This window comes from Balaenoptera borealis (assembly GCF_965194805.1).
Source record: "Balaenoptera borealis genome assembly, chromosome: 1".
Lineage (NCBI taxonomy): Eukaryota > Metazoa > Chordata > Mammalia > Artiodactyla > Balaenopteridae > Balaenoptera > Balaenoptera borealis.
Genome location: NC_138860.1, coordinates 36047955 through 36072757, shown reverse-complemented (window position 1 = coordinate 36072757; position 24803 = coordinate 36047955). Strand labels below are relative to the sequence as shown.

General features: G+C 54.2%; 1 protein-coding gene across 1 annotated transcript in view; it reads right to left on the bottom strand.

Moving 5' to 3' along the window:
• LOC309628550 (centrosomal protein of 78 kDa-like) overlaps positions 1-10564 on the bottom strand; it is a 227855-nt gene extending 217291 nt beyond the window's left edge. The window contains 4 exon segments of the mRNA XM_082391713.1: positions 2779-2881; positions 3276-3310; positions 5006-5049; positions 9024-10564. Coding sequence (XP_082247839.1) covers positions 2779-2881; positions 3276-3310; positions 5006-5049; positions 9024-9492 — 651 coding nt within the window. The 5' untranslated portion in view covers positions 9493-10564.
• Between the last annotated feature and the right edge of the window lie 14239 nt (positions 10565-24803).

Here is a 24803-nt window from a genome sequence, read left to right as displayed (position 1 = left end):
TAGACCCTCCGCGGGGTCTGCTCCTGCGGGGATGGTGGGACCCGCGCTTGTGCCGCGGCCCCCAGGTGTGGCTTCCTCAAGTTTGGGGTGAAGCCCCAGTCCCCCTGGGCTCTGCAGCGCTGCGGTGGGCTCGGGGGACAGAGCACGGTCTCTGGGGTTTCTCGGCAGGAGATGCCGGGGCTGCCGCGCAGGAACCCAGCGGCCCTGGGTGGGGCGCAGACTCGCCAGGCCTGGGTGTCCCTGCTGCGCACGGCTGCGGAGAACAGGGTCCACGATGAAGCTCTGCCTGGCAAACGGGGACTGTCGGCGGCTCCATCCTCCCCTTCTGTCGGCACAGCCCCATCGCAGCCCTCCTTTCCGACAGCCAAAGCCTGTGACCTGCGGCCAGACGGCTCCACACCCTCAGGCCCCGGTGCTCGCCCCATGCCGGGAACAGGCACAACCCCTGGGCCGGCCTTTCCGGACGGCTCGAGCGGTACGGCTTCTTCGGTGCACCCGTCACCCATCCCGAGCCCAGGGGCTGGCAGGGAGGTCTGAGGGCCGCTCGGGCCTAGGCTGGGTGGAAGCACGGGCTTCGCGGCTGGGCCGGGCCCCTAGCTGCCTCCTGCCTCTGCGCCCTGGCCCGGCGTGGGCTTCCCGTGGCCCCGTCTCCTTCCCACCCCTGTCGCGCCTCTTGCCACCCGGGCCGTGGGCTCCACCGGGAGCAGCACCGCGTCGTGAGGGTGCGGGAGGGTGCCCGCCCTCAGGGCTTCCCTGACACCTACAGGCTGTTTGGCCATATCCCAGACAGGCACCGGGCACCGGCAGGTCAGTGGAGCTGAGTCGGCCTGGGTCTCCTCACCCCTGAGGAGGGGCGAACGGCACCGCGCACAAAGTGGCCCTGGCGGGAGGGAGACCAGGGCAGAGGGGGTCGGTGGGGAGCTTGACTCGCAGTCACTTCCAAGGGGACCCTGAGCCCCCAGAGCTGGGGGCTGACTGGCCTCAGCACTCCCACGAGGGGGTGGTCAGGAAGGAGGGACCCTGTCCCTGGGGCCCAGGGCACTCCCGGGTCAGGCGGAGTCGCCAAGTGTGTCGGGTGCCTGGGACAGCTGAGGCACATTTAGTCCAAAGGAAAGTTCCAGCGCATTGCAGAGAGCAGACGAAATACCCGGTGGTGAAAACTCACTGTTGCTAAGGGTTGAAACGAACCAATAATTCCTCCTGTTTCTCAGGGTGTTCCCTTTGGCTGTTAATGAAATGTATTTCCAAGGAAGGCAGGCATGTGGCTGAAAAGGCCAGCAGTGCCTGGGGGTCACAGCGAGACCCTCCCATCTCGCCCCCCTCGGCCATCCTGTGCTCTGGGAGCAGAGCTCTCAGCTACAAGTGAGACACAGTAGCTGCCATATCCGGATTCTAAGATTTTCTAAAGCCCTTTAAAGGCCCCCTTCTCTGAGTGGTGCTTGACCTGCTGGTGTTTGGGGCGGGAAGGTGGGCTGGGTGGAGGGTCTGAGCATCATCCTGAGGGAAGGGCTTTGGAGGCCTGTGTGAGCCTGAGACCAGGGGGCCCAGTGCTCGTGTCCGAGGGGAGGCTAGCGCTGACTCCAGCCGTGCCAAACCAGACATCGCCCTCCTTCTGGACAACCCAGCAAAGCCTGTTGCTCCCATTCCTGGCTGTGCTGCTTACACTTGCCCTCTGGGAAGGCCAGCCTGGCAGAGCTCAGTTCTTGCCCTTTGGGGTGCTGGTAACTGAGTACCTAGCCTGGGTGCTGGAGGAGAGGATCCATAGATGGTGGAGGCCCAGTGCCTGCCCAGGGTGCTGCCCCTCTGCTGAGCTGAAACTTCTAATCAACGTCTTAATAAAACCAAAAGGGGGCTTCCCAGGTGGCGCAGTGGTGGAGAATCTGTCTGCCAATGCAGGGGACACGGGTTCGAGCCCTGGTCTGGGAAGATCCCACATGCCGCGGAACAACTAGGCCCGTGAGCCACAACTTCTGAGCCTGCGCATCTGGAGCTTGTGCTCTGCAACAAGAGAGGCCGCGATAGTGAGAGGCCCGCACACTGCGATGAAGAGTGGCCCCCGCTTGCCGCAACTAGAGAAAGCCCTCGCACAGAAACGAAGACCCAACACAGCCGAAAATAAAGAAATAAATTAATAAAAAAAACAAAAACAAAAACAATGATTTAAAAAAAAAAAACCAAAAGGGACGTGATATTGTTCTACCACCTGTGCCCGACCAATGTCAGCCCTTTGTCATACAGGGCAGTGCTGTCTAATGGTAAAGCTTGCAGTATCAGATCCCTAATCCCTTCTCCTACCCCCTCCCATGGGGGTTCAGTGGGTACATCTGTATTTCATAGAACCTGAAACTCTGATTTTACAAAGGAGCTGGAGGTCTGGGGAAAGAACTGGTCTGATCTCAGTTAAGAATGCAACTTTATACCTGGACGATACTAGATCACTTTAGCACCTCATGTGTTTGAAAATGAGACCTTCACGAAGACCTCATGGGCAGGAGACGCAGGCAGGAGAGGGGACAGACTGAAGCTTTGTGACTGACTGATCAAGTAGCAGAGGTCCAGCTGACTTCCAGGCCTACCGCTGATTTACTATCACCAGAGCCACATAACACACCTTCCACATAGGGAACCAGCAGAAAAATGAGTTTGAAGAGCATTTTAGTTAAATCCAAGGTCATTTTGATCATTAGTGGAAGTCATTCTGTTTCTACACGCTCCCCACACCCTGACCCCCCTTCCTAGAACCAAATGGGTTCTGAGATTAAGGTGGAAGTGACAAACCTGGAGGTGACCAGGCTTTACTTTATCATCCCTTTCTTCTTCTTCCATGTCTGTTCCTGGTCTTACTCTTCCTGGTTCTTCTGCAGGGAGTGGTCCAGCAACTCTGTCAAGCAAAATCACACACCCTAAGGATGACCTTCACAGACTCCTCCCGTGGAGGCAGTTTTCAAAAGGTCTTCCTTCCTACCCCCGCCCCCCACCAAATCAATCTTCATCTCAGGAGCCCTGAAAGGCACATATTACCTCAACATTTAATATTTAATACATCCTTTAGATCTAGTTCTGATAACTTCCAGTTGCCCCCAATTCACTCTTTGTAAGACAGTTCTACCTGAATCACAAGGTTAATAACCTGACTGCAAACCCAGCATCCTTAAGCTATCTATGGTCACCCTGGCAACTCACTATAAAGGTCTTCTTTTTAAAAGATATCAGAAAAGTAATTTCAGTCATCAAGATTACATATTGCACAGAACAAAAAGCTTTATTATTCTTACCGTTCTCTGGATGTAACTCTACGTCTCTTTTCCTCCTATGTGAAGAGAAGGGAAAAAGAGAAAAACAATCTTTCAAAAGAAGATCAAAACCAAAAGCATGAGTCAAAGTATTAAATAAATACATTTGATGTGGTTAAAAACAGGCGTTGGGGGGTAATCTGGGTTTGGGGGAGATCTGGGCAACCTTCAGTCTGGTGTTGATGTCCCACCACCCTCAAAACAAAGAGAGGCCCAGAAGCTGGCCTGGCGCATGTCTGTGCACTAGAGGTCATCTAGTGATGCTACGTAAGTCAAAGATCCACCTCATGTCAGGAATTTGTTAATACTAGAAAAAAACCAAAGTAGTAATTTGGGATTCACATCAGGAAGTGATGATGACAACCTAAACTGGACACCAGCTCTTCTCTGATGAACATCTTAGTACACTACTTCCCTAAGTTCACAACACTTGCCAACTCCAGGATATCTGTATTTATGTATTTAAGAGGGATAAAAATATTGTGGTGATGAAACCGATCTACGTCTTGTTTGAGGTGGAGGTTACAAGAATGCATGCGTGCATACACGTGACCATACATGCACAGTGAATAAAGTCTGTAGATTATGCCGATGTCCATTTTCCGGTTTTGCTATTACAGTTATGTGAGACGTCACCATTGGAGAAAGTTGGGTAAACTACACAGAACCCCTCTGTACTATATTATACGGAATTCATCTGTATGTGTATACATAAAATTCTGCCTCCAGACTGCCTTTAGACTTGAGCTACAACATCAACTCTTCCCTGGGTCTGCCTCTCTTGGCCTGTCCTGCATATTTCAGACTCGCCAGCCTGAAGTCCTGTGACTCAGTTGCTTAAATTAATCTCATATACACAGACGTCACTGGGTCTGTTTCTCTGGAGAACCCTAAGATAGATTTTATACTAATATACTACAGTAATATATACATACATATAACCTGAAACAATGCAGAAGAAACTGATAAATGCTCGCCTCCCGAAGGAAGGACAGGACGGAGAGGGGGGAGTACCACCCCTATGTACCAAACAGCCTTTTGTACTGCTGCCAGCCCGGTCGCCCCAGATTCAAGCAGATGTAATGGCATGTGGCCCAGGCAGTGGCTACACAGCTAAGGATTTTAAGGCACAATGCAGCGAGATGCCAGGGCCACAGTCACACACGTGGAACATTATAAAGCCAAGAGTGGTTGGTTGCAGGATTCCACGCATGGGCCCCCGAGGGCACTCTGGAGGCCGTCGCAGACCCTCAGGTCCCACGTGAGGAGACAGCCCACTAGAACACAGCAGGCGGCCCTCCTCCCAGACCTCACCCGGGTCAGCCTCCCGGGCAGCCGGCCTCCTCTGCACAGCACGGGGCAGGCTCACAGAGGGAAGAGCGGCCCAAACCCAAAGGTCACACCAAACCCCACGGGAGAAGAGTAAAGCAAGATGATAAGGGGAGAGGGGAGGGGTCCCTCGCGAAGCTGGCCACTCAGGATTTCCAGCCTCTTCCACAGGAAGCCAGCTCACGAAGCACCAATACCTGTCCTGGGTCACACTCAGAGGACTTGACCCCCTGACCCCACAGCCCCACTTCCCAAGCCTCCTCGATTCTGACGATGCTGACACAGATCAGCACTGAGGAATGGGGGAGCGCACGGCTTGGGGGCTGCTGGGAACTCAGGACTGGCCCACCCCGAGGCCCCGCCCCAGCAGGCGCCACACTCACCGGATGGTCTCGCTGATTTTGTGAGCAGCATCGTGGGGTTTGTCCTGAAAGACAACAGGACAGGGTTCAGAGCCGTCCCTCCCCGCTCCAGTGATTAGAGCTACCAGAGGAGGCGGGTGCTGCAGCCCCCGGGGCTCCCCGCCTCATTTCCCGACCCGCAGGACCCACCAGAGAGCTCCACCCCCAGCGCTGGGGCCATGTCCTGCCACGTGGGACACGCTGGCTCCGGGAGCGCCTGTTCCTGCAGCGCCCTGCCGCCCAGCGGGCTGCGGGGAAGGGACCGGGACGGACTCAAAGCCCCTGACTCTCCTTCCCCAGGACTTCCCCGGGCACTCCTGCAGCCTGGAAGCCACAGGCCTGCCTCTGAGTCCCTGAACCACCGCAGGCCTCGGTTTCCATCTATAAAATGGAGAAACACCACTCCTGCAACCATCGGGAGCGGGTGAGCAGCTATCCTCCCTCCCGGCCACAGCGGCACTCTCCTGGCCTCACTGCGCCCGGCGGGCTGGCCTTGCCGCTTTCCCAGAGGAGCACGTCGGAGGTCGCTCCGGCCTTTCGCCGGGGTCTTGGCGGCCAGCTAACCCAAGACCCCGCAGTAACCAAGTGAGGACGACGCATCGTGTGGACGGTCTGTAACTCCAGACTGCACCTCCGCCCCGCCGGTGAAGGTTCCTATCGCGGTGAGGAGGGGCCTCGAAGAGGACGCACAGCGAGAGGAGGGGCCACGAAGAGCAAGGGCTGAAGCCGGAGGTGAGATGGTCAGGCCCAGAGCTACCAGCCCTGCCACGGGACAGCGACTGCCCCTCTCAGACCAGGCCACCATTTCCACGCTTCACAGTGGAGGACGGCAATGCGGGCAGAGCCCCTACGGGCCAGGACACGGATGCCCGGAGGGTCCCAGGACAGGGTCCCCCCGCCCTGGCGCAGCGGTCCTAACAGGTCAAACAACTCCGGAAACACCCTTTGTGTCCTAAGCCTCATCTTTGCAACAGCAGCCCTACTGAGATATAATTCACACAGAATGGGCCCCTGCTTCAAGTATACAGTTCAGTGGGTTTTAATACATTCAGAGCTGGGCAACCATCACCTCTATCTAGTTCCAGAACATCCCATCACCCCATTATCAGACGCGCCCCAATCCCCTCCCCAGCCCCTGACAACACTAATCCACTCTCTGTTTCTGTGGATTTGCCCGTTCTGGACGTTTGTAAATAGAATTACGATATGTGACCTTTTGCCCAGAATCTTATTTTTTAAGGCAAAGGAAGAAAACAATCTTCTATCGTTCTTAATAATATCCTCCAACTTACCAAGGACGGAGTAGTAAATATCCATTGAACTCATATTGCTTAGACAAGGCCGGGGGCGGGAGATGGAGCACGCGCGGTCCAGCACAGGACAGCCCTGCAGACCAGTGGTTCCTGACACGGGGGAACCGACCTGCAACATCAGCACCACTGCTGACCCAGAAACCCTGGGGAAGAACCTCTGATGGGAACAATCGGCCCCAAGGCCTCCTGGCAAACGGCAGAAAACAGTGAGGACAGCTGGGTTTGGAAAACACTCTGGCAGCTCCTCAAAGGTTAAACAGTTAGCAAATGACCCAGTAATTCCTCTTCTGGGTGTCTGCCCAAGAGAAATGAGACTATTCGTCCACACAAAACCCTGAATATTGGGCTTCTCTGGTGGCGCAGTGGTTAAGAATCCGCCTGCCAATGTAGGGGACACAGGTTCGAGCCCTAGTCTGGGAAGATCCCACATGCCGCAGAGCAACGAAGCCCATGTGCCACAACTACAGAGCCCACGTGCTGCAACTACTGAAGCCCGCGTGCCTAGAGCCTGTGCTCCGCAACAAGAGAAGCCACCGCAATGAGAAACCCGTGCACTGCAACAAAAACTAGACCCCACTCACCACAACTAGAGAAAGCCCGCGTGTAGCAACAAAGACCCAACGCAGCCAAAAAAAACCCACACCAAAGACCCGAACATTAACGTTCACAGAGGCGTGATTCACAACCGCCAAAAGGTGGAAACCACCCAAATGTCCATCAACAGAGGAACGAATAAACAAATGTGTCCCTCCACACACTGAAATATTATCCATCCATGAAAAAGAGTGAAGCACTGACCCTCGCTACAACGTGGATGGACCCTGAGAACATGATGCTCAGTGAGAGAAGCCAGACGGACAAGGACACACAGGGTGTGATTCCACTGATGGGAAACGTCCAGAACAGGCAAGTGCACAGAGAGGAGTGGGCTCCTGGTTGTCAGGGGCTGGGGAGGGGGATAGGAGGGATGCTAATGGGGATGGGGTTTCCTCTCGGGGTGATGGAATGTTCTAAAATTGGTAGTAGTGACGACTGCACTCAACAAATACACTACAAAGCAAGGAACGGCATGCTTTAGGTGGATTATGTGAAGAGTATGGGAATTACACCTCAAAACAGCTATCAACAACAACAACAACAACAACAGGGACTTCCCTGGCGGTCCAGTGGTTAGGACTCTGAGCTTTCACTGCCGAGGGCCCAGGTTCAATCCCTGGTTGGGGAACTAAGAACCCACGAGCTGCACGACGTGGCGAAAACAAACAAACAAAAAACAACAACAAAATCTACAGGAGGAAATGCAAGGTATTGTTAAAAGCACCTCCACCTCAGCAGGAAAATACTGAGCATCTAAGACACTCACGTGGCCGACAGACTCTGTTCCTGGTCCACAACATTCAGTGATTCCAGACAGACAGTCCTGGCAGCCCAGAATTCCCTGGGTTCCTGTACCCACTGAAAGCAGAGAAGACACCACGCTGTCCCGCAGGGTCTGCTCAGAGACGAATGCACACAGCACAGTGTACAAGGTGCTGAGGTAGTCACAGGATGAGGAGGAGGGTCTAGAACTTTCCACCAACGCTCTCCCCCGTCACACTCCTCCTGAGGGGAGCCGGCCCCCGTGCACTGAGGAGCCTCAGCAGCCCTGCGGGGGCCCACGTGCAGAGGAGCCACGGGAGGGGCCTCCTGGAAGCCAGGCATCCCACCCGGTCCGGCCTTCGGATGGGGCAGCCCCGGCTGAAGCCCCTACTGCAGCCTCCTGAGGGACCCTCGGCCGGAATCCCCTAGCCTGCCTACTCTTAATCCCTGCCCTCAGAAACCATGGGAGGTCATCAGTGTGCGTCATCTCAAGCTGCTAAATTCATGTCTGCGTTTAGGCCAATACACTACCCTGCAAGCACGGCCCGTAAGAACAAGTCCTAGAGCCACAGGAGGACGTGATAGTACCCAGGAGTGTCTCATTCCGGTCACCACTGTGGAGTTACAAAACAGCGTGCGCGCTCTGAAAGGACCCCGTGAGCACGCGCGTGTGCCTGAGCATGCGCCGCGTGGCAGGCCCGTGCCGGCTCAGGCTGCGCTCCCTCCCTCGGCGCCCCCAGGAGGCTGGACGCGCCCCAGAGACGCTCCTCCTGCAGGGGCAGCAGGGGCCCTCACGGCACGCGGGCCGCAGCCCTGGCTGAGCCACCGCGTCTCAGGCTGCATCACGCTGACCTGGGAAGACAGGGGCCTGGAATGTGGTCTCATCTGTGATGAGATGAACTCAAGCTTTCCCAAGCTTTACAACCAGAACGAAAGGAAGGAAACAGTTTACGACGTGCCTCCTACGATCTGAGGATGCTGCTTTAGGGACTGGCCAGCTTCCAGCGACCGTCCTGAGTCGTATGATTTAAGATGCCCTGATCACCATCGATGATTCAGAAGCTCTCACAGCTTTCCGGCTGTGGCCTCTTCTTCTGCTTCACAGGCCTTCAGAACAGAGCGACGCCAGAAGCCGACGCAGAAAGGTCCGACTGACAACAGCCCTGAGGAAGCCCGCACTTAGGAGCACCCGCACCTCCTCCCCCGGGGGAGCCCTGGAACTCCGGGGTTTGAGGCCAGCCCTGGGCTCGCTGCACGGGACGCCCGGCCTCCCCGTCCCAGCCACAGCCCCGGCCCGCTGCTGGCTGCTTGCTGAGTCAGTGACTCACCCAGGCTCTTTTCACTAACGGTGTCAGAGCCTCCGCAGGAAGCCGCGCAGAGGCTTAGCGGAATGCTGCTCACCACAGAGCCGGCGGCCTCACTCCGGGATCCTGGGAAAACAACCGCAATAAGCACAACCGTTCCCACCTGAAAAAGCACCGTGTGCAGAAGCCGGAGGCTGTCATCAGGCCTGAGCCGCCACCAAGCCCGTCCTGTCCACCCCCTCCCCTCCCCGCGGGGCGGGGGAGCCTGGCTGTCCCACTCGGCAGGCCCCTGCCTCCTCCTTGACCGTGAGGACAGGTGTGGGAACAGGAACTCCACCCGGACGCCCGCAGGTCTGGCTCTGCCCCCGCTCATCCCCGCAGGCCCTGCGCCCGGCGTGAGGAACCTGGACAGGAGGCCTCCTGGGTGCTCACTGCCAGGGCACGGCCAACCCCTGAGCACGCAGGCTGGTTCACGGTGACAGGGGCATGACATCTGGAGACATCGTCCCTGGAGGACCCGGCGAGAGGCAGGGGGCAGAGACTAGGGAGGAGATAAGACGTGGACTACGTCCTCCTCTTCCCACTTGCAGCAGGAAGACGCTGGGACCCAGGGGGCCTCCGAGGCAGGGGCATCACACCGGGACAAGCATCAGAATCCCTGGTCACAGTGGAGTTCTGGGGCCCACCCGCAAACTTTCAGAGTCAGCAGGTCTGGGTCCCAGGAACCCGCATTCCTAACAAGTTCCAGCTGGTGGGGAAGCTGCTGGCCCAGGGGCCCCGCTCAGAGAACCACCGGCCTGAAGCAAGCAGGGACCACACTCTCTATCACCATCTGCTGAGGGCACGAGTGCCCAGGAGGTGCCGAGGGGGAGCACGCTGGGCCTCTGCCCGCGGTCCTCACTCCCCAGCAGGCTGCAGGGGGCACGGCCTGCGGGCTGGGGGTCGCTGCCTTCTTCCCCGCGGCTCTGCACACCTCCGGAGCCCTGGGGTGGGGACCAAGGCAAGTGGGACAGAGCGGCCAGGGTGGGATGCACGCACTGTTTCCCAAAGTGGAGAAGCACAGCGGGAAGGGTCAAAGGCAGGGGAGATGGAACACGGCAGGAGGTCTGCCGGCTGTCTCTCTGCCTCTCCCAGTGGCAGGGCTTTGAGAGCAGAGATCTGGCTGGAAGAGTGGAAAATCCACAGAAGGCTCTGCGTCTGGGAGGAAAGCCAGGCGGGTGAGCAGAGGGCCCCGAGGCCCAGCGAAGGCGCTCAGCCTCACCTCTCAGCCTGCGGCCCCGCTGCGGAGCACCCACTCACCAGGGAGAGGGAGCAGGGGGTGAAGGGGGAGGGGGAGGGCCAGCGCCTGCGGTGGGCCTGAGTATTCAAGAAGCGAACAGGTTTTCACTTGAAAATGAGTGCATCTCACACAGGGGCGGGGGTGGCAGAGAGACTGGCTGTGGAGCATCACACGGGTCCCGTCCACAGTCCGCCCCGGACGTCCGCAGGCCCTCAGCAAGGGGGTGCTGCCTGGCTCCAGGACCGTACCGGAGGACAAGCCAGGCCAAGGATGGGAACCGCCTGGTAAAGCGATGCAAAGGAGAGAGCCAGGAAGGAGGCTCTCCTCCCATCACGGACCCGGCCCTCTCCCCGCAGGGCCAGGCGACAAACCAGGCTGGTCTCAGGACCGAGCCGCGTCGCAAAACACTGCCCGCGAGACCGGCACTGCAAGGAACCGTCAACATGGGAAAACAGGAAGGGGCTGATGGGACTCCATGAGGCCAAAGTCCAGCTGGAGGAGGAAGAGAGAAGAGGGAGTGGGCCTGTGGCTCCCAGGGCATGGACACAGTGCAGGACACGGTGGGCCCGTGGCCCTGACCCGGGCGGGTGGGACCCGCTGTGCACACAGGGGCCCCGATGACCAGGGTCCAAGGAAGGAGCCCCCACGAGGGAGAGGGGTCTAGAGCCTCACTGTGCCCACAGCGGCCCCTGGCCACCTGGACGAGGGGCAATGGTATGCGCTGGCCCACTCCAGTGACATGTGCTGTGAGCACAAGATGCACGCAGATTTCTAAGACAGAGCGTGCGCGCACACACACACAAAGTAAAAGTGCCCTTCAGTAATTCTTTAAATGGCACATTGAAAACTCGTTTACATACAATGCTATGAAAACGTACCTCGTCCCCTCCTTTTGACTCATCACGTGGCTCCCAGGAGGGCACGCACGTGGCTCGTGTGCCACCTCACCTAGCGCCACACCTGCGGGAGCGTTTCCAGACCTGCCCCTGACCCTGAGCTCCACGCCTGGGTCCGCAGCTCACGGAAGCCAGTCTGCTCAGAGCCAGGACCGGCCGGGACATCCTGCTGTCCGGGCAGCCGTCCTTCTGCAGGATGGGCAGGGGTGTGTCCACAGGAGGACGGGGCGCCACGGGGGCTCCAGGGGTGACAAGACCATTTCTGTTGCTTCAATCCAAACAAGCCCACCTGTAAGAGCCCAGGCCACCCAGCCACCCAAGGAGCCGCTGCAAGTGCTGAGCGCCTGACGCCGGGGTCCGCGTGGAGGGGCCGTCGTGGAGTGACCCCAGTGGGACGGGGTAACACGACGACCAAAAGTTCACCACCAGAACTTTTCTCGCCCTCACCAAAGAAAATACTTTACTGCCACAGAGCAGTCCGGCCTGAGGCCGAGTCCGAGGCCGGGAAGGGAAGGGAGGGAAAGCCCAGGGACGAAGGAGGCCCTTCCGAGGGGGCACAGCTGGAGAAGGACTCTCCCGGTGCTCCCCGAGCGACAAGCGGCAGCACGGCCTCCACCCCGCGGTCTCAAAGGCCAAGGCGAGCCGCACCCTCAGCCTTCCAGCTGTCTCCCACTCCAGCAAGGGGTCCTGTTAGCACCGTATCAGTGCAACTGGCATCACCCCACCCCAGGACCAAGCCAAACGAATGCCTCTCCAGGGGCCTCGAGACCCCACGACCTGGGCCACACACACGGGAGCATCACTCAGCCATGCAAAGGGGTGAAGCCCTGCCACGCACAACAACGTGGACGGACCCTGAGAACACGATGCTCAGTGAGAGAAGCCAGACAGAGAAGGACACACAGTGTGTGATTCCATTGATGGGAAACGTCCAGAACAGGCAGATCCACAGACACAGAGAGGGGGTTCCTAGTGTCAGGGACTGGGGCAAGGCACTGCGGGCCCTTTGCGCTGATAGAATGTTCTGGAATTAGACAGAGGTGATGGCTGCACAGCTCTGTGAATATAGTAAAGGCCATTAAATTGTACACTTCATATGGGTGAGTTCTCTGGTGTGTGAATGCGATCTCAACAAAGCTGTTATTTAAAAAGACACAAAACCCACAAGACCCAGTGCGGCTCCTCCTCCCCTTGTCCCGCCCCTTCACCTGGTGTCTGTCCCAGACCAGGTGTGGGCCCAGCGTGTCCTGCGGCCCCAGCACCTCCTCCCCGGTGGGAGCCTCACTCAGCGCGCAGGGTGAGCACAGAGCAGACGCCAGGGAGCCACCTGCACACCAGAGGAAACGTGAGCCACCACCACCACGCGACGTGGAAATCCTTCCCGAGAGCTCCCCGCCCCGAGCTCCACGACTCCCACCGTCCCCATGGGCACCACCCCGTGGCGGCCCCCCACCCCCCAGCACACAGCCTGCAAAACCCCTTCCCCACCTGGGAAAAGACGCATCAGGTTTTCAAAGGACCAGCGTTCTCAGAGGTAACCTCTCTCACACACCGGCTGCCTGTGCACCTGGTGTGAGTCTGACGTGCTTTCCGGGCATCGGCCGCACACCCCATGACTAACTGAGGGGATTCAAACGGAAGCCCCTCAGAGATGAGGAGGCATCGTCATCCAAGTTCAATACTCAGTGAAGCACACAGCCTCCGACCTCCCAACTGCAGCTCACGGGAACCTGTGACTCGGCAGCCCTGCCAGGCGCCATGGACAGGAAGAGGGCCCGGTCCCACACGGGTGCGCCGAGGAACAGAGCCCCAGGCTAGGCACCGCGACAGCGGCCGTGGGTGGGGAGAGAGAGTCCGGGAAGGAAGAGAAAGGCGGGCGGTGAGGGAGGCACTACAGAGCCACGCATGAGCTGCGGAGGACCGCGGACAGACACGCGGCACGTCCTCTGTGAACAGCCTCGGCAGGAGACCCGGCTGGTGGGAACGGCAGGGACAGCTTGAAGGGACAGAGAAGATGCCAAAGAGGCCTCCAGGCAGCACCCTGAGTGGGAGGAAGGAAACAGGACTGTCATCCCACAGCCAGGGAGACAAGGCGCACGCACGGGGGAAGAGTGCCAGGACCACGAGACGAGGACACGGCAGAAAGAAAGAGGGAGGAGAGGGGTTTCCTGGGAGACGTGAGCCGGGCCTCGGACCCAGGGATGCACAGACACAGCCAGTCGCACCCTACAGGTCCCCGAATTCAAAAGGGACACCAAACACTCTGTATCTTGATTGTACCAATACCAATGGAATCATTACATCGGTGCGTAGCTTTGTAAGATGCCACCATGGGGAGAAACTGAGTAAAGAGAACGTGGGATGTGTCCGACTTATTTCTGACGGCTGTGCAAGAATCTATGATCATCTCAAAATAAAAAGTTTAATTTAATTAAGGAAAAAAGGACGCAGCTCCTAGAGGTAGACTGGGGGCGGGTCCCCTGCAGCTCTGCCGCCTCCTGCCTAGTGAATATCCAAAGGGCAGGCTGCCTCTGGCTCCTCCCACCAGGAACAAAGCATACAGGCGGCATTTGGATGTTAGAGACCAAAGTACGAAAGCTAACAGCCACGTACGTAAGGAATACCAGGCTTTTCTGGTGATCCCTTCCTCTTTAAAGAGGCTACTTCACCCACGGAACGTCATCAAAGGGTTAACCTGCCTTCCACCTGAGCTCAGATTAGGCAGGACTCACACCAGCAGAGGTCAGATCAGAAAATATTTTCTGAGTCACAGGGAGGGATGACTCACTTGGCCGCCCACTTCAGCTACTACTCACAGTCGAGTGAAGGGCGTGACTGCTCAGTGGGCATTCATCAGAGACTCGTGGGCTCTCAGGAGGAAGCCAGAAGCAGGAGGGGACAGTCACGCTGGGGCCGCTCCACGCCCACAGCCTCAGTGAGTCACGGAGGGGAAGGACCGCTGCACACCCTCGCTGGCTCCTGCCCTGCCATCAGGCAGCCGAAGATACCACCTGCTTCCTCCTGAGCTGAGACCCGGTTTTCCCACCAAAAGAAGGGCCATCCTGCTTTAGAAATGCCACCGTGAGCTATAAGTGGATATCTGGGAACTCTCAGTCACAGAAGGAACAAAACTCGCCCTGCACCCCGCCCTCCTATTTGTCAATTGCGCAAAAGCCCATCTTGGAGGCTGGACATTTCCGCGTACAGGCGGTTGTGGCTGTTTGCACTTCCTCCTGCGGGTGTCCCCTCCTCAGAGAAGCCACCCACACCTCCCCCAGGGCAAATCTGGCAGCCCCACCCTCTGGGACCTCAGCTGATCCCATATACGGGGCACTACACCTCAGCTGAACTTCTGTGTTTATAGATCACCTACCGTCCTTAGTTCATAAGTTTCTTGAGAATAAGAATACTGTCACCCTAAGAATGGGAGAAAATATTTGCAAACCAATCAACGGACAAAGGATTAATCTCCAAAATAGATAAACAGCTCATGCAGCTCAATATTAAAGAAACAAACAACCCAATCCAAAAATGGGCAGAAGACCTAAATACACATTTCTCCAAAGAAGACATACAGATGGCCAAGAAGCATGTGAAAAGCTGCTCAACATCACTAATTATTAGAGAAATGCAAATCAAAACTACAATGAGGTATCACCTCACACCAGTTAGAATGGGCATCATCAGAAAATCTACAAACAACAAATGCTGGAGAGGGTGTGGAGAAAAGGGAACCCTCTTGCACTGTTGGTGGGAATGTAAATTGATACAGCCACTATGGAGAACAGTATGGAGGTTCCTTAAAAAACTAAAAATAGAATTAACATATGATCCAGCAATCCCACTACTGGGCATATACCCAGAGAAAACCGTAATTCAAAAAGACACATGCACCCCAATGTTCACTGCAGCACTATTTACAATAGCCAGGTCATGGAAGCAACCTAAATGCCCATCGAGAGACGAATAGATAAAGAAGTTGTGGTACATATATACAATGGAATATTACTCAGCCATACAACGGAACGAAATTGAGTCATTTGTCGAGACGTGGATGGATCTAGAGACTGTCATACAGAGTGAAGTAAGTCAGAAAGAGAAAAACAAATATCGTATATTAATGCATGTATGTGGAACCTAGAAAAATGGTACAGATGAACCGGTATGCCGGGCAGAAGTAGAGACACAGCACAGATGTAGAGAACAAACGTATGGACACCAAGGGAGGAAAGCCACGGGGGAGTGGGGATGGTGGTGTGCTGAATTGGGCGATTGGGATTGACATGTATACACTGATGTGTATAAAATTGATGACTAATAAGAACGTGCTGTATAAAAAAATAAATAAAGTAAAATTCAAAAATCAAAAAAAAAAAAAAAAAAGAATACTGTCTACTGTCCTCAGCGCCCCCTGGAACACTCACTGTAAATATCCAGGAGGTGCTTGCAGAATGAATGAATCAATGAACAAACAAGCTCACTCATTTCAAACGTGCGGTCACATGAGTAATCTGACCTTCTCAGAAGTTAAACTTCTGGAAGGAGCCCATTTTCTTAATGTATTCAGCATCGAGTCATCACAAAATATGAACTCTTATAAAGTACTGCCCCCTCACTTCCCATGAGAAAGCAAAATTCCTCAGCAGGGAAATGGGAGGGTAACAGACGTTACCCACAAAACTTTAGGAAGGCTGCGGCTCGCTGAGCACTTCACTAGGGCCCCTGACCGCCTGCCTGGTAGTAGGACAGACACACCAGGAACGGCTGCTGACCGGCAGAAAGAGCGCCCGGCCAGGCAGGCAGCACACCCCGCACCCTGCCAAGCGAGGTCCGGCCAGCAAGGGAAAGACACTCTCCACTTCAGAACCACCCACCACTAGAAAGCCAGGTCCTGCCAGGGCCTGGGCACACGAGGCCTCCCTTACAAGGGTTACAAATCTGTGGCCTTGCTCTGCCTCGAATAAAAGACAGTGATGGGGACAACGTGACCATCTCCAGATGAACTTTCAACTTCGTTTCAAGTGCCTGGGTGCTGGGTCACAGTGGATTTCTAAACTCTTCCAATACTCAAAAATACCAATTTCTAAGATGCAGAAGGGTTGTTAAACATACACTTAGCACAGACCCTAGTCCCACTCCTGGGTATTTTCTCAAGTCAGGTAAAAACCCAAGTTCACATGGAAACCTGCCCTGGGATGTTTACTGCAGGTTTATTCCTGATCCCCTCAAAACTGGAAACATCCCACAAGTCCTGCCACCTGCTGGTGAATGGACAAACGGAAAATGGAATACAACATAGCAAGAAAAAGGAGTGACTTCTCATACCTGCAACAACAGGGATGACGGACTTCCCTGGTGGTCCAGTGGCTAAGACTCTGCGCTCCAAATGCAGGGGGCCCGGGGTCCAACCCTGCTCAGGGAACTAGATCCCGCACGCCACAACTAAAACATACTGCACGCGGCAATGAAGATCCCATGTGCCGCAACTAAGACACAGCACAGCCAAGTAAATAACTAAATAAATAAATATTTAAAACAACAACAACAACAACAAAAACAAACAAACCAGGGATGAACCTCGCATAGGTTTTGCTGAGCCAAAGCAGCCAGAATCTAAAAGCTACATGCTGTTATTCCGTTTATCTGACTTTCTGGAAAAGCCAAAACCTTAGGGACAGAGAGGAGATTAGTGGCCAAGAGGCTAGAGGCGCGCTGGCGCCAAAAGGCAGCAAATGGGATGACGGGATTGCTCTGCCACCTGACGGCAATCATCTGTCAAAACTCCTACAACTGTGCACTACAAGTGAACTATGCTTCACGGCTACTAAGGATAAACAAATTATTACATTTTGAAAAATGCGCCGGCCAGACAACCCGTACATGACAAGTGCAGTAAGAGGGCCGGGGAGGCGAGGCAAGTGGATCAGCTGGAGTTCTGAAGGTTGTCCCCACTTTCAGTTTCCCACCCCTGGGATGTCTCCCCGCCCTGCCCAATGCTCAGGCCGCCCACCCGGGCCACCCAGAGTTACCCAACCGGAAAAGCCAGAGCCCAGGCTCAGCCGCGCCTCCGGGCACAGGAAGAGCAAAAATAGAAAGTGCCAGTGCGCAGTGGCGGGCTGGAAACCCTCCGACCTCGGAGAACTGCGGAGAACCGGGACCAGAGTCAACAACGGCTCCCAGGTGGTCCCAGCGTCCCGACCCCGCTCCCGGCCGCGACACGGTTTCCACAAACTGACACACACGGAGCCCGCGCGAGGGGTGGGTCGCGCGGGCTTCCCCGCCGGGGCCCCTGGAGGCCAGTCCCCCGCAAGCCGAGCGCACGAAAGGGCGCCCCAAAGGCGCTGGCCCAAGGCACCCGCTGCGCTTTCCCTCCTGAAGGTGGGCTGCGGGGCCCAAACGTAAACCCTGAGACAAGAACACGCGCACCACGCCGCCACAGGGGACGAGAGGCCAGGCTCCCACCTGCCCGGACACCCTGCATTTCTGGAATCACCAGACGCCTGTGTAAATTTCTGTTTGGCGTGTCATTTTCCAAAGGCCACTCAAGATCAGGGGACAGGATGCCTCCTCTCCAAGGGTCCAGCCAGCCCACCCACTCAAATTACGGGACACAATGCCTCCGTTCCAAGGGGCCTGCCAGCCCACCCACTCAAATTAGGGGAGACAACGCCTCCTCTCCAAGGGTCCAGCCAGCCCACCCACTCAAGATCAGAGGGACAAAATGCCTAACTAAAACAAAACAAAACAAAAACACAAAAGACTGGAGAGAGGGAGGAAAGGGTGTCCTCAAAAATAAAAAAGCTAAGCACGTTGACAGCGCTAAGAATAAACTACCAGGAAAAAGAAACCCTACATGTCAGATCATAAAGTACGGAAGGGCAAGCCCGCCGGCAGTCCAGGCCCAGGGGGACCGGGGTCCCCAGCCCTACAGAGCCAACGGCAGCCCGGCTCAGGCGCCCCTCGGAAGCACGGGGTCCCCGCGGCCGAGTCTGCGCCCCCGGCTGGCCCCGGCTCCCTTCTGCCCACTATGCGCGCGGGGGCTGGAAACAGCCGCGGAGAACTACGGCGGGGCGGAAAGGGGGACTCCAAAGAAGGTCTGGCGACGCGAGTCGCTCCGTTTCTCGGTGGGCTCAGCGCGCGCCGTGGGGGAAGAGGGGCGGGGTCCGGGAAGAGGGGACGGGCGGCACTCACGTAGACCGGCAGTGGCCACGGGTAAACGGCGGGCTCGGCCCCCACAGGTGACCCCAGCCTCAGCCCCAACTTCTCCCCCATGTTTTCGCGCGCGGCCCCCGCACCAGGCTAGTCTGGCGGTTTGGGGAGGGGCGGGGCGCCGCCGGCGGGGGCGGGGCAGGTGGGCGGGTGGGAGGCTGAGGGGAGGGGGCCTGGCCTGGGCCTCAGCCGCCGCCGCCGCCGCCGCGCTCCCGTCCAGCCCCCGGCTCCCTCTTTGTGCTCACAGGCCCGGGACCTCCAGCGCTGCCGCCAACTCGGGCCAGCGTGAGGCGAGCACAATGAGCCAAGGCCCGGCTGAACCACTCACTCGCGGCGCGCGCGCCACCCGCCCCGTGGACTCGCCCGCTCTCACGCACGCACGCAAGCACGCACGCACGTCTTCGGCTGCCCCCTGCCACCCCCACCGGCCCGAAGTGGGGACCCGGGAAGACCCCTGGGGTGGCAGGTTTGGCTCCCGCCCTTGACGTACCGTGACACCTCCCCCCCCCAATAATAAGACTATAATTCCTCATTAAATATGACAGCCAGAATCCCGGCTTCTGTTCACAAAAATGCCGTGTGTTTAGCCTATGCTAGGCACCAGACCCTGGAAGCTCAGTACTGGAAAAAAAGGAAATGCCCTGCCCTCATGGCACTGCCATTTTAATTGGAATAGTAGTGACAATGGTCAAGGGAGAAAATAAAGTGTCATCATCGCCACGGGGATGGTTAATCTCATGTGCGCACTGCGTGGGGCCCCGGCAACCACAAACATTATTCCAGATGTGGCCAGGAAGGTATTTTTCAGAAGAGATGAACACTGAAATTGGTCCACTTTGCGTAAAGGAGATTGTCAATGCCGTGGCGTGGGTGGGCATCGTCCATCAGTTGAAGGACTGGAGAGAAAAATGAGGTTCCGTAGAAAGAGGGAACTGTCCCTCCAATGGCCTTGGGACATCAGCTCTTCCCAGTGTCTCCAGCCCAGAGTCCTGCCCTGACTTGCCTGCCTCACGGTCACATGAGTCAACCCCTTAAAACAAAACTATATATGTAAAAATACTGAATATATACAAGCCTATTAATTTGTATATGTGTGTATACATATTATATATATGTATACACATATGTTTATATGTGCGTGCGTTTGTAGTATATGTGTAAATACTATATACAGTATACATACAAGCTTATATATTTGTGTGTATATATTGTATATATACATGTATGTATGTGTATATATATAGTATACATATTATAAATGTGAACATGCTGTATATATACACACACCCATATATTGATATATGGGTGTGTGTATATATACAGTATATGTGCACTGTATGTATGTATGTATACAGTGTATATTTATATATAGGTGTGTATATATGTTGTATACCTGTATGTGTATATATTTCTAGGTATTATATGTATATATGTATATACTATTATATACACACTTGCGTATGTATTTATATGTGTATGTACATGCGCATATTTACATATAGGTGTGTATGTGTGTGTATACATTGTCTATATGTATGTGTATATATCTTATATATATGATATATGTATGTATATATACGATGAATTTATATATACAGTACATATATATTTTTATGTTATATGCTTTTATATGTAGGTGTATATGTGTGTCTATATGTATGTACGTGTATGTATTGCATATATTATATGTGTATGTATGTATACTGTCTGTATACACACCTAAATATCTTTGTATGTGTGTATGTATGTATGATATATATGTACCTAGGTGTGTATATTGCATATGTTATACGTATGTGTACATACTGTATATACAAACTATGCATTTTATATGTGTGTATGTATAGTGTATATGTATGTGTGTATTGTATATATTATGTGTATATGTGTGTATGCATACTGTATATATACAAACTATGCATTTTATATGTGTGTATATATGTATGTGTGTATTGTATATACTATATGTGTATATGTGTGTATGCATACTGCATATATACACAGCTGTATATTTTTGTATGCGTGTACATATGTACGTGTGTGTGTATATACACACACACACCCTATGGATTCTGTTTGTCTGGAGAACCCTCACTGATACGGACACATATGACAATTGAGCACCTGCTCTTTGCCAGCCAGGGAGCCAAAGGCTTGTCCTTTCGGTGTCTCCCTTAAGTGTCACAAGTCCCAGGAGGGAAGGGGATGCGGCTCCTACCAGTTGAGGTGCCTCAGGGTCAGTTAGGTGCACAGGGCGGGGGGCTGGAGCCTGGTGGAGCCCAGGTGGAATTCTAGCAGCAGTACAGCCTAGCAGTCCCACTTCCCCGGGTGCTTCTCACAAAGACACCGAGGCAGAGACGGGATCTGAAGGAGGGGATGAGGAAGCTTCCGTGGGTCCGCAAGCCCAGGCCAAGGCTGACTCGTCAAGGGTGTTAGAGGTCAGGACTGTGGTTACCCTGGGGGTGGGCTTACACAGAGCCATTCACATTCTGAAAAAGTATCCATTCTGCTCTTGTTAGTATGTTTACCCCCCTCCCCCAAATCTTTTAAAAACAGATTCTCTTGGTTGCTGGGAACACACACGGGGAAGCTGTGTGTGAGGGGTTATGATCCAGGGGACAGGGAGGATAAGCCCCCCACTCGTAGGGCCAGGAGTGGCTCAGCTTTGTGAGCTGAGGATGGCCCACGAGGTCCCAAAAAGAAGGGTCCCTGCTCCGTCCCTGCTCTGTGCACCCCATTCCCAGCCTGAGAAGCCCAGAGCCACCCCCCAACACACACACACACCAGGGAGGAGAGCCAGTCACCCTGGCTTCCAGGCTCCGGCTCCAAGGCTCCCGGCACTAGGAGCTATTTTCAGCTTTCATGCTCTGTCTGTCTCTCGCCCGCTCCCTCCCTCCCTCCCTCCTCCTCTTCTTCCCCTCCCGCTCCATCTGTCCTCCCCTCCACCCTGCATTTCTACACAGGATGGCTCACAGACAGCTGCTCCCCGTGCCCACCTGCCACCATTCGATGGATGTCAAAGCAAGCCCTGGGGACTTCCCTGGAGGTCCAGTGATTAGACTCCGAGCTTCCACTGCAGGGGGCGCGGGTTCGATCCCTGATCAGGGAAATAAGATCCCACATGCCGCACGGCACGGCCAAAAAAAATAAATGAATAAAAAATAAAGTTATAGTGATGAAACAGCCATAGTGGTGCAAGGATGGGACGTATAGCTCTATGGTATAGAATAAAGGTCCAGAAACACATATATGAGAACTTGATATGACAGAAAGTGGGGAAATTAAGGAGTTTTCAATAAATGGCATTAGGACAATTGCATATCCATGTGGGAAAAAGTAAATTAGAAAAAAAAAAAAAGCAAGCCCTGGTCAGGTGTGACCTTGGGCCCAGGGCCATTGGCACACGTTGTCATGTGGGACGTTCTTCCTTAGACTCCTCCCTCCCTCCTGTGTCACTGTCACTTCCTCCAGAACCTTCCTGGACTCCCCTCCACAAGCCCGGGGTGTGCCCTCACCCGCCCTGGATCACCAGAATTCCAATCCCGGCCCACCCTTCCCCGCCAGGTAGAGAACTGTGCATGGTCAATAAGACCGTAGAGGTCATTGGCCATTGCTATTGCAGCTGGAATTGTTACTGTGTTTAGATAGGGTGACCAACACCCGCCCCCAGTTTGCCCAGGACCGCTCAGGTTTGAGCGCTGGAACTCTGGGGAAACCCTTAGTCCCGGGGAACCCCAGAAGGCTGGTCAGCCTATTTAGGATGGATCTTTCACTTGATTTCCCAACCCCCGAGAGCCAGAAAGGGAATCTCCCCCCTCCTTCCATTGTAACCTTCATTCATTCATCCACTCATCCCTTTATTCAATTCCTTTATTCAGCAAGTATTCAGAAGAGTGTCTACACAGCAGACACTCTTCTAGGTGCTGGGGACATAACAGCATCCCTGTCCTCAAAGAGCTCACGTTCTAGCGAGGGCAGCAAACAGTAAACTGAGAAGGTGTGATTTATTACATGGGGATGATGTCTCGGAGACCACTGCAGGGCAGGGGAGGTGGGAGAGGAAAGGGGCAGTTCTAAATGCAGGCGCTGACGGGATTGGGGCAGACCTTGCCCTGGGCCAGGCTGGTTGCTTCAACACAGCTGTCCTTGCCCAGGGCCATCCCGCCCCCGCCTCACCCAGTTCTTCCGTGATGTGTGGGGAAAATCTGTGGTTGTCTCAACTGGGGGGGAGGGGCCCCTGGAATCAAATGGGTGCGGCCAGGGATGCTGCTAAACCCCACACAGTGCCCCGGAGGGGCCCTCAGCAGAGGATGACCCGCCCCGAATAACCCCAGTGCCGCGGGGGAGACCCTGCACTAATATTATTCAGACCCGCTGACGCCCCCAGATTCCTGCACAGGCAGGGACTCTAACCGGGTCACCTCTGTATCCCGAGGTGACCTAGAGTGGGGCAGCCAGGAGGGCTGAGATGAGTATCGGGGGTGAAATGACAAATCTCTGTGCCCACTCTACCCGCCGCACCCCAGGGGCAATGGCCTCTATCTCCTCCCTGTGCAGGTAGCTTTTCCCTGAGCCATTTGTTCTTGTCAAGGTCCCTGTCGCAGGTTGGGTTCCCCGAAGATGACATTGAGAGCAAGGGTTGGAGTGCAGGTGGTTGATGTGAGACGTGCAGGAACAGATACAGCTGCCATAGGGTCCCGCAATTCCACTCCTGGGCATAGATCCGGAGAAAACTCTAATTCAAAACTACACATACACCCCTGGGATTTTCCTGGTGGTCCAGTGGATAAGACTCTGCGCTTCCAGTGCAGGGGGCATGGGTTCCATCTCTGCTCAGGGAACTAAGATCTCACATGCTGTGTGACAAAAAAGGAAGAAAGAAAGAAAGAAAGGGGGGGGGAAGAAAGAAAGAAAGGAAAGAAAGAAAGAAAGAAAGAAAGAAAGAAAGAAAGAAAGAAAGAAAGAAAGGAAGGAAGGAAGGAAGGAAGAAAAAGAAAGAAAGAAAGAAAGGAAGAAAGAAAGAAAGAAAGAAAGAAGGAAGAAAGAAAGAAAAAAAAGAAAGAAAAGATACATGCACCCCAATGTTCATTGCAGCACTATTTACAATAGCCAAGACATGGAAGCTACCTAAATGCCCACTGATGGATGAATGGATAAAGAAGATGTGGTACATATATACAATGGAATATTATTTAGCCATAAAAAGAATGAAATAATGCTATTTGCAGCAACGTGGATCAACCTAGAGATTATCATACTAAGTGAAGTAAGTCAGAAGAGAAAGACAAATATCATATGATCTCACTTATATGTGAAATCTAAAATACGACACAAATGAACTTGTCTACGAAACAAAAACAGACTCACAGACATAGAGAACAGACTTGTGGTTGCCAAGGGGGAGAAAGAGTGAGGGAGGGTTGGATTGGGAGTTTGGGGTTAGCAGATGCAAACTATTAAATATAGGATGGATAAACTACAACGTCCTACTGTCTAGCACAGGGAACTATATTCAATATACTGTGATAAGCCATAATGGAAAAGAAAAAAGTTTTATTTATAGGTTCCATCCCTAACTGAGCTGGCCCATCCCCTCCCATGGTTCTAAGTGCAGCCCGAGGCTGCAGACTTCCCACCGTGGTCTTCAGCTCCAGAGCAAGCCACCTGCAAACCACCCACATCTTCCCAGGGGCTGGCAACTCTCCTTTGTTACTGATTCCAAGACACATCCAGATAGCAAAAATGTGACCATGAAAAGAAACTCAGGCATGTTCAAATCAGGGAAATAACATTCTTATCTCTGTTGAGTACTCGCTTAATTTTAGAATAGCTTAGAGTTACAAAAAATTTGCAAAGATCTGTACAGAGTGTACAGAGTGCTGTGGACCCTGACCCAGTACCCCTATTTCCAACACGTTAGTACGTTAGTACGACATGTTTATCCAACTAAGGAACCAAGATGGATACATTGTTATTAACGAAAGTCCACACTTTATTAGAATTTCCCTAGTATTCCCCTAACATCCTTTTTCTGTCCCAGTCTCCTCTGGGCTGTGACATTTCTCAGACGTCCCTGGGTTTTGATACCTTGAAAGTTTTGAGGAGGACTGGTCAGGTATTCTGTCCCTCAATTTGTTTGTCTGTTTGTTTTCTGATGTTTTCTTAGGGTTGGTCTGGAGTTATGGGGTTTAGGGCGGAAGATCCAGACAGAGATAAAAATGCCATTCTCCTCAGGTCACATCAAGAATACACACCATCAACGGGACTTATGACAAATGATTTTCCCCTTGATCACCTGGCCAGTATCGTCTTTTTTTTTTTTTTTTTTTTTTTTTTTTTTTTTTTTTTTTGCTGCATTGGGTCTTCGTTGCGTGAGGGCTTCTGCAGTTGTGGCAAGGGGGCTCAGTAGTTCTGGCTCCC